General features: G+C 29.6%; 1 protein-coding gene across 1 annotated transcript in view; it reads left to right on the top strand.

The window, feature by feature from the left end:
- The window catches only part of LOC145313281 (FMRFamide receptor-like), a 51,915-nt gene that overhangs the window by 19,053 nt on the left and 18,188 nt on the right, over positions 1–14,674 (top strand). Inside the window, exons 2-5 of the mRNA XM_080152610.1 lie at positions 213–290; positions 3,458–3,497; positions 9,165–9,268; positions 9,488–9,596. Of these exons, the coding sequence (XP_080008736.1) occupies positions 213–290; positions 3,458–3,497; positions 9,165–9,268; positions 9,488–9,596 (331 nt within the window). The remainder of the gene's footprint in view (positions 1–212; positions 291–3,457; positions 3,498–9,164; positions 9,269–9,487; positions 9,597–14,674) is intronic.

Here is a 14,674-nt window from a genome sequence, read left to right as displayed (position 1 = left end):
TACATTTAAAGGGGTATGAAATCCATCTAGAGGCTATAATATGAAAATCAGATAGCCTAAAACCATTTTGGACCTGTGAGAAGCTTCCTTTAGAAGAACTTAATCAGTTCATTAGTTATTGAAATCTGAAGTTTTATATGAAAAACCCTTTACTACTTTTTATAACGGGATGACAACAATATAGTAAAATTAATGCATTTTCCATATTTTAGGATGTTGACAGCATAGAAATGCCAAATGAGACCTGTAATGAAAATTGCCAGGAATCTATCGTAACTTTCTGGATTGAGGTAAGTACAGTGATGCAGGAATAGGTCAATGAAGGTTAAATAATATTAAGCACTTTTACACAAAATATTTTGTTGGGCACTGTTTGTTTGTCACTTTGGGTTAGGTTAGTTCTAATGTACGGAAAAGAGAGTAAAAGGGTGCCCTAGGCCTATACCGTATTTTACTCACCATATTCTAAACATATTTTTATTTCATCTACATTGCAGAGTTTAGCTCTGAGATAAAACTCGACAATTTAGTCCGCATAATGTCGAAGCAGATAAAGTATAGAATTGAAAACCTCAAATATATCTTGGAAAATTGAAGAAAAGTCGCGCTTGCGCAATAAAAAACTTATAACCAACTTGAATTGTACGATTGTCCAGTTTGGAAAACTGGATTCTATTCTATACTTTATCTTCTTTGACCTACAGATTGAGAGACAGACAGACAGACAATAAATTAATGTTTATCTCTGTTGATGATAAACAAAATTATACCTTCTGTAAAGTTATTGGTTAAAAAGATTGGACACTTCAAGTTTAAACGAAGAGAACGTGTTTGTTTATAAAACTTTGGGCGTTATCCTCCTAGAATTTGTTTTTCAATTTTGAAAATTTGAGTACCACTTTCCCCCCCCCCCCCCCCCCCCAACAACGACGAACAGCCCTGCGGCCATAGTTCATAGTTCGCTATCGGTAGGGGGGGGGGGGGGGGTTGTACTCGAATTTTCAAAATTGAAAAAAAAATTTCCAAGAGGATAATACCAAACTTTGGGTAAAAGAATTATCTATAGACAACTGTAAACACTTTTATAGAAGCTTAATTACCAAAAATCTGATGTCTAAATATCCTGGCCATGAAGTCAATTATGTATTCTTGCGAAAGATCAAAACATATGCATTAGCAATTATGATGAAATCCTTAAAAATATTAACAAAGAAAGTTCTAGGTAAAGTTGTTCTTTAAATCCAATTAGAAATGTCATTCCCACACAATCTCATGTAATTTTAAGATATTAGGAAACTAAACTTATTGTTAGGATTCTTACATCCGGGTTTTTCATTTACAAAAATCATTTTAAATCAAAACTTTTCTGCAATAAATCCATATTTAGTCATTTTTGTTTGTTTCGTATTGTTTAGATTTTTTTGATCTAGTGCAGTTAACGGTGAAACGTTCCTGGTAAAGATTATTTCCAAAAATCTATGAATTTAATGCCTGCTAGCTGCCAAACGGCTAAACGCACATGTCATCCCTGCACACAGTGTTAAGTGGCAAAAGAAGGCCTACAAATAATCTGGAATAGCCAAGATCAAATGATGCATAGGGAAAGATTCACTGAAGAAAAAACGCGTAAAATAAGTCTTTTTCGCGCATTTATGTACACTGCGAGATAACTGTGCTTTTTATTAATGACTATTCCAGATTATTTGTAGACATGTGTCGGTTAAATTCAGTACGAGCATATTTTAAATGTTCAACCGTTTGGCCGTTAGCAGCCTTTAAAGATCATAGATTTTTTTGAGATAACAGGAACATTTTACCCTAAACTCAACTTGGCCCAACTTTTTTTTAGCATACGCATAATGGAAAATTCGTTACGATTCCAAAATTGATTATCTTCATATAAAAATGTACTTTGTGAATACATGCATTGCAGATTTTACTGCCAATTATTTGATGGATTGTAGCGCATTTGAAATAAAACAATGTATATTGCAGTCATAACAAATTGCAAAATGTAGTATTGATATTTCTAAGAGCTAAGATACTCTTTTATTCATGGTTTCTTTTTAGCATGTCAGTATTATTTCATGAAGTTGTTTGAACAATGAAAATTAAAATTAGTAATGGAGCTGGGGGGGGGGGGCTAAATTGCAGAGGAGAAGCTTATTGCTTCAGCAGCTAGTAAGATCCTACGGTACAAACAAACAGAAAGACAGACGGACAGACTGACTTCTACACATCCTGCTACTTTTTTATAAGGATTATATATAAGTCTTTATAACTAATTTTAAAAATATATATTTTGAACTAATTATTTTTAATATGCTTATGAACGTAATTGTTCTTTTTTCATCCAAAGCTAGCATAATGCATCTAGTACATTTTTGCTAATATGTATAAGTACATTTACTTCTAAAGAAAAATTATGCAGCTAGAAAAACTCTATTGCTATATTTTTGATTGATTATTATACATTAGAAAATAATAAATAATGATATAGTAAGAGAATAGATTTAGGATATTTCAGATTTTTTCTTTAATAATATAATAGTTAAGCGAATGCATCTTTTTATAAAAAAAAAATAAAATGACGGTTTACACTCATACCCTTCGAAAGAGTAGCTGTACAACTAACAGAAAGTATTATATACGTATCCAAATAATTATATCTTGTCCCCAAAGTTTTATAAAGCTAAATCTACAAACTATTTGCTATCCTAAAATGTTTTGGATACATTTTGATCAGTGTCCAAAGACAAACTTTTTGACCAATTATTTAAATTTACAAAAGGGGTAGTTTTGGGTGTACATTAATTTACCATACATAGTCCCATACCTTTAGATGCCTGCATGTATATTATTTACTAAGTATATTTGCGATTACTTTTATTTAATGAAATCTTCCAATTTTTAACATGTACAAAACGGCCTGCTTAATTGCTTCAAGATCCATGTCAGATCTATATAGGAAATAAATGTCTATAAACGAGCTCAAGTTTTCCAAGGAATATATGATTAAAACTCATAGTGCTCCAATAATCCATAATAAACTCTCATTGCCCAGAACGATAAGACCCATTATTTTACTTTATTAAAAATAAATTCATTTTTTTCATTTCATGTTGCTATTTACCTTATATTGATGTATTTAATTTCTAATCATAAAAAAGAAAATTTAAATTTATAATATGATAAATTTAAGAAAACTATGTTTTAAAAGAATTCGATTGTGGCGACATTTTATGTGTTCAAATATTAAACTAAAATTGTAATCATCATCATTAACCCTTTGGTGATGGTAATGTAAAGAAAAAAATATAATTTTAAAAAATCTTTTAAAAATCATTTAAATTATTAAATATTTACTTAGAGAAATAGATATGCATATAGAAAACTAGCCAATAGGGAGATAATTATATCGAGCCAACTCTAGTATATCTATATTATTTTGTTTCAGGGTGTTGCTGTACCAATTATTGCTACTTTTGGTATCTTAGGTAAGAATTTAATTAGCAATCAATATATAATTACTTGGATGTTGCACCAAATTTTCACGTACACTGCACTGATATACTGATGCTCGCAGCTGGCTAAACATCCATACACCCCCTTACCTCATCACTGTATGAATGAAATGGCCAATATATGAGGTCCATGTTACCAAGCTAAATTGACAACAAATTTTCCCCTGTTAATATATTCATTTTGATAGCTAATCTAAGTATTTCTGACTGTCAAATGTTTCATATTATATCATTTACACTACAAAAACTACCTCCATCCGTCCTTGTGTATAAGTAGTAGGTTTAATATATAACAATTTATCAATTCTGTTCAGAAAACTTTATACAAGTTTATAATTTTCTACTAATATTTTTTGTTATATTATAAAACTTTTATGAAAAGGGTAACTTATATATATACACTATGCTTGTAGTTATATAATTTATATATTAAACAAGAATGGCAGCTTACACAAGAGCGTAGTACCTTACAATGTACAATAGGACAATATTTCGACAAGTGACAACTCTATAGCGTTACCAGAATGTCTGTACGTCCATTTTAAACATGTTGATTTTTAACTTTTTTAATAACTAATTTTTATCTGATACAATAATCCGATTGATCTGAATTTTATAATAATTATTCCTAGGACAACAAAGTATAATTTTACAGGCGAAAAATCTCTATAATCAAGAACTAAACATGTAAGTATGTCCTCAAACATTATCCTTTTTTTTATGCAGTTTTTCAACAAATTTACTTACAATTTTATTTCGACTATTATACATTTATATTCTGATTTTTCAGTTCTCACACAATACAAGTGTTAATGTTCGTTTGTCCGACCGTATCAGAGCTTCGCTTTTATGGATTATATCATCCTTGTTAATCTTGAATTATCAGAATATCAACTAGGAGTCTAAACAAAAATCTTAATAAATCTAATGTAGCGTTGCCTATTTTTTATCTTAAAGTCATTTGTTTAAATGACCATTCATGAAATTCATGAAAGATAAGAAAAACCTAGGTGTTAAAATTATATTTTACATAAATGTAAGTAACAAAAGAAAGAATATTGAAGAAAAAAATTGCAAGGTTCTTAGAAAACAAGGTAAGCCAAATGAACCAATATCTAAGAAAAATAGATTTAAACCTCTTGTAAAAATATATTCGAACAAGGATGACAGCATCCATAAAAGCGAAGCTCTAAAACGGTAGGACAAACGAACATTAACAGTAGAGTGTCAGAACTGAATAAAATCAGAATATAAATTTATATATAATATTATATTATTTATAAAAATTGAAACAAAATTGTTAGTATAATTGTTGAATACTGCTTAAATACTGAATACTGTTTAAGAACATACTTACACTTTTAGGACTTGATTATAGAGATACATCTCTTATAACATTCTACTTTGTTGTCCTAGGAATCAGTATTCCAAAAATCAGATCAATCGGATAAAAAAATCAACATGTTTAAAATGGACATACGGACATTCTGGTAACTATTATAGGGCAACAACTACCGTCAAAAGTAAAGCCGGCAAATACGATAAAGAAAAAATCGTTATTTAAGAAGAAAAAAAGCTGAAATCAAATTTTAAGACACACAAATAGGAAATTAAGGTTTAAGTCAATGTAAAATTATATAGGCTATTAGGTGAGCTTGGTTTGTTAAGGGTAATTGCTGTTATTATGGACTAGAACTTTGATGCAATTATTCAGCTGGATTTCCGTACGGTTAAATTTTCAAGGAAACCTTTAATAAAACACTGGTACTAGAAGACAGGTAGAAAAGCAACGCCACTAGAATTTTTGTAAAAACAAGGATGGCAACATCCAAAAAGGGAAGCACTGAAACGGTAGGACAAACGGACACTAACACTTGTAAGAGTCAAAGCAAAATTGTAAGTAAATTTTTTGAAAAACTGCTTGATTCAGGATAATGTTTATGGACATACTTACATTTTTAGGACTTGATTATAGAGTTGTTTCGCTTATAATATTGTACTTTGTTGTCCCAGGAATCAGTATCCAAAAATCAGATCAATCGGATGATTAGATCACATAAAAATTTGTTGTTAAAAAAGTTAAAAAATCAACATGTTTAAGATAGACGTAGGGACGGACGGACGTAAGGACGGGCCCACCCTACTTATAGAAAAGCTTTGCTTTTAAAAAGGTATGTGGGCGAAAATTGAATGAATGCTGGCAATTTATATTACAATACAACTCTTTACGACTTATACTTTTTCAGTACCACATACAACAAAGTTTTAATATAATGTGTAAAATATTTTTTTATACCTGGTTAATAGGTCCAAATAGAACCAACACTAGAATTATACGAACCGCTGGAAGTCCTTACTGTTCATTGTAAAGTGATTTGTATCTTTTGGGCAAGTCTTTTCCCCAACTCATACTTCTAATATCGCCCATCTGGCATAGCAGCAATAGGTACAACTTTTAATGTCTTTTAATTTATGACGTAGTTTTGGCCGAGATTCGAACCATCACCTCTCCATGAACGAGCAGATGCGCTGCGTGTAACACTATATGTACGGGTATAATCAAACGTCTAATTGAGCTCTTTAAATTAATTGAATATACATTTTTTTTCCAGAACAGCTATTCTATATTAAGTGATATTCGAAAGTTTATACTTTCATATATAAAGATGTATTCTATCCACTATTCTAAAAACTAAAATGATCTAATTCTCTTTATTTAGTACTTTAGATTATTTTTATTGTAACAGGATTTTTTTGTATAGGGCTCCATTCCTCTGAGATTCTTGGGAATTAAAATATTTGTCATAATTTTATTCAAGATTTTTTTTATTTTTAAAGATGTTAAAAGATTAACACTGAATATGGTAAATGTTAGCTTGTAGAGATGCATCTCATTGCTAGAATACTAAAAGTACGCCTTACACAACCATAAATATATTCGTAGAAATTCATTTAACAGAAAAAACAGTTTATTTTTTTTGTATGTATGTACAAAGAAAACCAGGTTATTGGACTAAGAAAAGTTTAAACGTTCTTTTTAACTTTAAGAATTCATTATAGTAATTAATTAAAAACTCTAATGGTCATAACACTAAGAAGATCAGATGAAATAACAACAAAAAATCAGACACGTATCTTAAATAATAGATGAGAGAAAATATAGCATGCCAAAACTATAATACTATGTCTAGCATCGTATTATATCCAGCTTTCTACGAATATAAAAATGTACAATTATAAGATTAATTGTACATTCTATATCCGCGAAAAGCTGTTTATAATACGATGCGAGAAATAACTATTCTAAATAACGGTCCCTGGAAATATATAAAAATTATGTGGCCAAAAGCACTTGGAAAAAAATGTTTATTTAGTGTAAATAAGACTAGACATTAATGCATACTTTATTAGTTGGCTTAATCAACAATGATTAGCTTAATTTTTCAGTTTCCCATACAGCTCAATTGTCCGAGAAACCGACCTTCAACTACCGTTATGATAAAAAGTATAACTTCCTTCTTAAATTACACATATTTCTTTTTAATGAATGGATTAAATTTTGTTTCATTTGTTCTGAGGTCAAAAAGTGGCTTTAAAAAGTTTTGTATCATTAATGTTACTTTGTGCCATTTGAAAAGTCAGTCTGTGAGGGGGGGGGGGCATTTTCGTCAACTTGACACAAATTGGGATATTGCATAAAAATCTAGGAAATCAGGCGCAGACAGCCAAATTGGAAATTATTTCTATTTATTAGGAAATAACTTGATGTACTGTTATCTTAACACATAAAAGGTTCATTTTCAGTTTTAGCACAAAAAAACACTAAAAACGTCCATTCTAAAATTTTTTTAACAGCACAATTTTAGAAGCGAAGCTTTTCTATAATTAAGGTCGATCCGTCCGTAACGGTTAGCTTTTTTCGTTAATATAGTCATGTTAGAATTATCTTATTAATTTCAAACTTTGCATGGTGATTCCTGTATAATATAGGTACGATTTAGAAAGCGTAGCAACTCTATAATCAATACCAGAATGTCTGTACGTTCATTTTAAACATGTTGATTTTTAACAACTACTTTTCATGTGATGTAATAATCCGATTGATCTGATTTTTGGAGTACTGATTCCTATTACAACAAGGCAAAATGTTATAGATGAAGCATCTCTATAATCAAGTCCTAAAATTGTAAGTATGTCCTTAAACCGTAGTCTATATTCAAGGAGTTTTGCTACAAATTTACGTATTATTTTGTCAAAACTTTATTTTGCATATTTAATTATGACACTCTTAAAGGGTTAATTTTCGTCTAACCTACCTTTTCAGAGCTTCGCTTTTATGAGTGTTATCATGCTTGTTACCTAGAAATTCACACATTTGGCAAGTTTTTACTTAAATCTCATGTATTATTGTACGTATGCATATTGTAAGAATGATTTTATTTTTGCAAGTTACTTAAGCTTTAATATGGCAATTAAGTAAATGTGAGAATTTCAAGATAAAAATTAAGCTGTACTTTTTAAAAAACCTATCAAAACCCCTCAAAACCGGATTATACCTTAATAAAACAAGCTGGTGGGTTTTACCTAACCCTGGTCATTTTCAGTAACTTTATTCAGTGAACAAAAAACACCATTGAAAATTTAATCATACCCAATAAAATAACAATAATTTGAAAGTTTTAAAAAGAAATAATACCTAATGTAAATTGTCGTAGTAATTTTTTGTGAATATTTAGAAATATTAATTTAAATTTTAATACTGGAAATAGATGGAGGGAATCAGACAGCCCATAGTTACAAATGAAAATATTTTAGCAAAAGAAAAGTTTGTGACGTCTATACTGTGAATAATCAACAAATATTAAAGTAATTTCAAAACTTGTATTTTCTATTCTAGGGTCTTAATATCAACTAAACATAATTCTTTTACAAAATAATAATCATAATTTTATTTAACACTTGCTATCAAAGAAAGATTGGAAATTCTAATTTACTAATTATGGTGAAATTTTGTACATAAATATTGATTTTTGTTTGTAATTTTGCTTCTAATAAAAGTAATTTCTATTTTTATATATTCTAAATCAAAAATATAACATACATTTAAGGTAACAAGTATTTAAATCTGTTACAAGTTTTAGAGTGTACTTTTTATGTAGAAACTTTATGTAAATGGAAATAAACAAGAAATTAAAAGCCATTTATATTCAGTAACAGCAATTTGCAACCAAATAACTCAGAATACAATTTATATGCTTGCTTGAAATCTTTGTTTATATACATACACTCTCACAACTATTAATACAGTGTATTTTAAATATTTTAACAAATTTACCATATTTAAGTCATTAAACAAAGAGTTTTCCTGAAAATTTGAAATTTAATACCGTTTTAGGAAATTAATTGTTGTTTTGACTAAAGAGTAGCATTTAATAAATATGAATAAATAGTATATTAAAATTAAATTTACTCTGATGGATTTTGCACTATTTATTTCTACCGGATTAAAGCCAGTTTATAATGATTGTCCACAAGAAAGAAAATAATTGTTTATCATACAAGGTCATTATCAGTCAAGTGATGGGTTTATGAAGATGTAAACGTTTTATTTTATTTATATCCAAATATAATTATTTTCAGGAAATGTAGTGTGTGTATTTGTATTCAACCAGAAGAGTGTGGAACTCAAACCAAGCTTTTCCAACATTCTCAAGTGTCTCTCTATATTTGATTCTCTATTTCTGGTAAGTATTTATCTTTCTATCTCTATATATTTTTAATTGTATATCTATTTATAAATCTCAATTGTCTCTATCTATCTATCTATCTATCTATCTATCTATCTATCTATCTATCTATCTATCTATCTATCTATCTATCTATCTATCTATCTATCTATCTATCTATCTATCTATCTATCTATCTATCTATCTATCTATCTATCTATCTATCTATCTATTCAGATAGGAGTAACTCTGTTGTATCCGCTACCAATCCTCTCCCCCGGGTTTAGTGTGTATGAGCCCTATATATCTCCCATTATCCTTCCCCTGACACAAATAGCACTTACAGGTGAGATAATACATTTATTGGATCTACTGCAGTTCACGGTAAAATATTGCTGGTAAGCAATACTTCCAAAAATCTATGAATTTTAAAGGCTGCTAGCTGCCAAACGGCTGAACGTACAGATCATGCCCGCACACTGTTTCAAGCGGCATAAGAAGGCCTACAAATAATCTGAAATAGCCATAAATCAACAATGCATAATTATCTCGCAGTGCAGAGAAATGCGCGAAAAAGACCTATTTTACGCGTTTTTTCTTCAGTGAAGCTTTCCCTGTGCATAATTGGATCTTGAATATTCCAGATTATTTGTATGCCGCTTAAAATGGTGTGCGGGTATGATCTGTACGTTCAGCCGTTTGGCAGCTAGCTGCCTTTAAAATTCATAGGTTTTTTTGGAAATATTGCTTACCAGCAATATTTTACCGTGAACAGCAGTAGATCCCATTTATTACACCCTAGATGGTCAATCTGACATAACAATAAGTTTTAATTTAATTAACTTTTAAATTAGGCGAAGAAATTTGTGTCCTGAGAAATTCAAACAAAAACATGAGCTGGATCTTTAAATCATTTTAGTGGTGAGCCAGATCGGGGTGAGCCGAATTTCAGCCAATCACAGCGCGGCATTTCATAAAATGCTGTGCTCTCATTAGTGGAATATTGGCTCACCCCGATCTGGCTCACTACTATAATGATTTAAAGATCCAGCAATGGTCTGTAATTGTTCCTATTCTGTGTTATTATTGGTTTATTGAACTGATTGTTCATCCAGGCTTTCTATATCCATTAGATAGCTCTTAAATGGGTAGTCAAGGATATATAGGAGAATAGGGGATACGCATAATTTTCGTAGGACAATAGGCGATAAATGATCTTTAATTAAAAAACTCATTTGTAAAACAGCTTTGGTGCGGGATAAATATCAGAAGCTAGGAGCCTGTAACAAATCTCACAAGTGTTTAATATTTAATTCGTATTCATAATTGTATTTACGCTTTGGAATTGTATTTATTTGTTCAATGTGCATATTACAACAAGGATGACAACATCCATTTAAAAGGAGAATCAATGAACAGTTTTAAAGTGAGGGAACTTTTAATATTGTAACTAAAATATATATTCATAAAGAATACTATCCCAAAGTGTAAAACATTATGCTTAATTTACATATGAATCGTCCTTTCAAATGTAAAGTAATATGATAATTACATAAAAACATATTAAAAAACAACCAACAATATGAAGTTACTGTGTTTCAATAATCTTAATTTTAATCTTTCAATAATAGATATTATAACATGCCTATATTTTCAATTGTGGTCAAACGAACAGAAACACCCAAAATGTTGAAAACTTTTGCTTTTAAAAATATATATTCGTATTCTACATAACATACATAGTACATTTAATACATACATGATAAATTTGAATAGAATTAAATATTCTTTGAACTAGAATTAAAAGCATAAACTGGCCCCTTGGCAGCACATAATTCAGAAATATAATTGAGTTACAATCGAGCTTTATCATAAAAATCAAAATACATCTCCTACCATAAAAATTGACATTTTTGGGATTATTTCTTTCTTCTTATTTTTTTTCAATTTAAAGCTATCCATCAAATTGTGAATTAATCTGTCAAGCCGTTTATAAGACCTCAGTGAATATTTTTAGTATCTAGGGTTATTTAGTATTTTGATCAGTATCTGAAAGATACACAAAGACTATAGCCATCTTGATCGCAACATTAACAAAAACATACAATTCATGGCTTTCAAAAAAACCAAACGTTTGTTTCCCTTTTTGATTCATTTAGATTCTTGCCTATTTCTTCATTGATTAACAAGGATGACAACATCCATAAAAGCGAAGCACTTGAAACGGTAGGACAAACGAACATTAACACTTGTATAGCATTAGGACTGAATAATCAGAATATAAATGTATTTGTTGAAATTTGATGAAAAACTGCTTGATACAGGATAATGTTTATGGAAATACTTACATTTTTTAGGACTTGATTATAAAGTTGCTTCGCTCATGATATTATACTTTGTTATCCCAGGAATCAGTATACCGAAAATCAGATCAATCGGATAATTAGATCACATAAAAATTTGTTGTTAAAAAAGGTAAAAAATCAACTTGTTTAAAATGACATTCTGGTAATGATTGTAGAGTTGCTACGCTTACTAAATCGTACCTAACTACTACAGGAATCGCCATGCAAAGTTTGAAATCGATAGGACAATTCTAACATGCTTAAATTAACGAAAAAAAGCTATCCGTTACGGACGGACGTACGGATGGACCGACCCTAATTATAGAAAAGCTTCGCTTTTAAAAATGTCGATTTCTCAAACAAAACTTTTAAGTAAATTTTCTTAAATGTTTACTAATGTGTCTAATAAGCAACTGCAAAATGTATTCCTTTGAAATCCAACAAATATGGTAAATACAGAAGCTTTATTCATCAGTTATAATTCGCTAAACATATTATATTCAATTTCCATTGAGACGTATTTGAATAGATAGAAAGTACATCATCATTTGCAAATTAATAAAAATCTTTTGTTATTCAAAAGCGTGTATTTAGATAATTTCTTGAAAATTTGAAAACATAATTTTTGAAATCCACCTAAAAATTGTACGCGGTGGTAAGGAATTTGGGTGATAGATATCCAGATTTCCAAGAATATAAGTTTTAAAGTACAAGGGCAAATTTCCACTGAAAAAAATGCATCTTAAAATTGAATAAACATTGATTTAGAAAATCTTTTTTTTAATTGTAAGGCTTTCTAAAATGATTAGTAACACAAGAGATAACAAAATATGTACTGTAGAAAATGGAAAAATGAATGATTTATTTGAAGTTCTATTCATACCCCTTTCAATATTTTTAAATGGGGAGGGGGTAGGTTGTTTAATACTTTATTACAAGGGAGTGTAATCCTTCCCATGTACGTCATTGCTTTAACCAGGGAGGGAGGGAACATTACGCTGTTTATTACACTAATCCCCAAAGTTTTATAATAACGTTTTCTTATGCGTTCTGTAAAAACGGTGAGGACTTTTTAAAAATGTTGCTTGGTTGGTTCATTAAATTGAGTGTCCAAACTTTTTAACCACTTACTGTAATCTACAGTAAGGGTAAGTCTGGGTATCATAATTGGGAATGTACATCGATTAAACGGCTAATATTATATTCCTTGCTTTTAACTATATAAAATCTAAATATAAAATAAATACATTTTCTTTAAAAAACTTCTGTTTCCAATTTATATTTCTCAACAAGTAATATGTTAAGCTTTTTACCTATGTTGTGAAAAATGTCAATATCCCGTCCATTTAAAACGGAGCATAAGATTAATGACTTTTGGGACAGTTAGGAGGTTGAAGTATACCAGCCTATATACCAAACAATTCATTTCTAAAATACTTTTTAATGTTATATTTAAAAATCAAGATGAAATATAGTTCTAATGCCAAAGTCTACATCTTATCATGCAAAAATGTTGAATTATTTTAAGGAAAAAACATTCTTTACAAGATTAAAAGGGTAAAAAAACCTTCTAACTGGTTTAAGTTTTGTTCGATATTTTCATTTGATTGCTTCTCAACTGTTAAATAAAAATTCTAAAAAGTATTTTATAAAGCAAAGCTTTTCCAAATTTGAAGTGCGTATGTCTTTCTGTTGTACATTACTGGTTCCTGGCATTTAAAATGCTGATTCTTATGATGATAAGGCATGTCTTTTAATATTGCTCAAGCTTCTAAAAATGATATTCATACCTATAATGTTCGCTTCGGTTTATGGATATTGTCATCCTTATAATTAAAAATTAAATATCAATCGATTTTATTTAAAGTTTATTTTTATTACTATATGAATAAATTATTATGTTAGATTTGATATTAAATATGGTATCATGAAATCATGAATTTGCATGGCTTTTCATGTGAGTTTTGTCTATTTTTGAACAAAAAAGTATGTACTTTTCTTAAAATATACATATCTGTAATACAAAGTAGAACGATGTCTGTCTGTCCGTCTGTCCGTTTGTCCCTTAAGATCTCGGTAACCACTAAACCGATCGGATTCTACTCTTCAGGGAATATACCTATTGTTTCTATGGTGGTTTTATGCTATTTTCTTGGAAGGTGGGACACCCTCAACCCCCCAAAAAATAAAAAATCCCCCCCAATTTTTTTCTTTCTTGCGTAGGTACCTATTTTCCCCCAATTTTTTTTTTTTGGGAAAGTTAGTTCACATAAAACTACTGCCGGCAGCACCAGTAGTACTTAATTTTTTAAAATTACCTCTTTGGGCTAAGCCCCTAGAGGCTAGGGGCGAAGCCGCTAGTATTTCATAAAGGACATATTTTCATTTTAAGATTTGATTATAAATATGCCTCGGTTATAGTATTGTACCTTGTTCTAGGAATCATTATTTAAAATATCAGATAAATAGGATAATTATTTCATTCAAAATTACGTAGTCAAAAAAATTAAAATTAGCATGTTTTAAATGGACGTACGGCTTATTTGGTAACGATTATAGAGTTGTTTCCTAAATCGCACCTGATTGTAATAGAAATCATCTTTTAAAGTTTGAATTCTATAGGACATTATTAACATGTCTAGATCAACGAAAAGAGACGTGTGAGCGGACGGACCAACCGTAAAAATAAAACACTTCACAGAAAATAATAAACTTCTATGCATATGATAAAGTGGTTGAATATAATTCTTATAAATTAATTATCTGTCCACCAAAACGATAATGTTGAGAATCCGTTGGGATTTTTTAATTAGTTCGAAGAAAACAATCATATTCCAACTTCCCATCTATATGATAGAAAATCAATTTGTGTACCCTTTACCCCTTAAGTTAGGGTAAAAAGGTAAATTTTTTATGTATGTATTTTAGATAAAATATATAATTTATTCTAAAGATAAATAATTCTAAAAGCGCAGCCTCTCTATAATCAAGTTCTAAAATTATAACGATGTCCTCAAACAATATCCTGAATTTAAACAATTATGAAACAAATTTATATGCACCTTTGTTTGGACTTAAA

Source organism: Acartia tonsa, chromosome 1 (assembly GCF_053477335.1).
Source record: "Acartia tonsa isolate MP-2025a chromosome 1, ASM5347733v1, whole genome shotgun sequence".
Taxonomy (NCBI): Eukaryota; Metazoa; Arthropoda; class Copepoda; order Calanoida; family Acartiidae; genus Acartia; species Acartia tonsa.
This window is presented reverse-complemented; position numbering and strand designations above follow the sequence as displayed.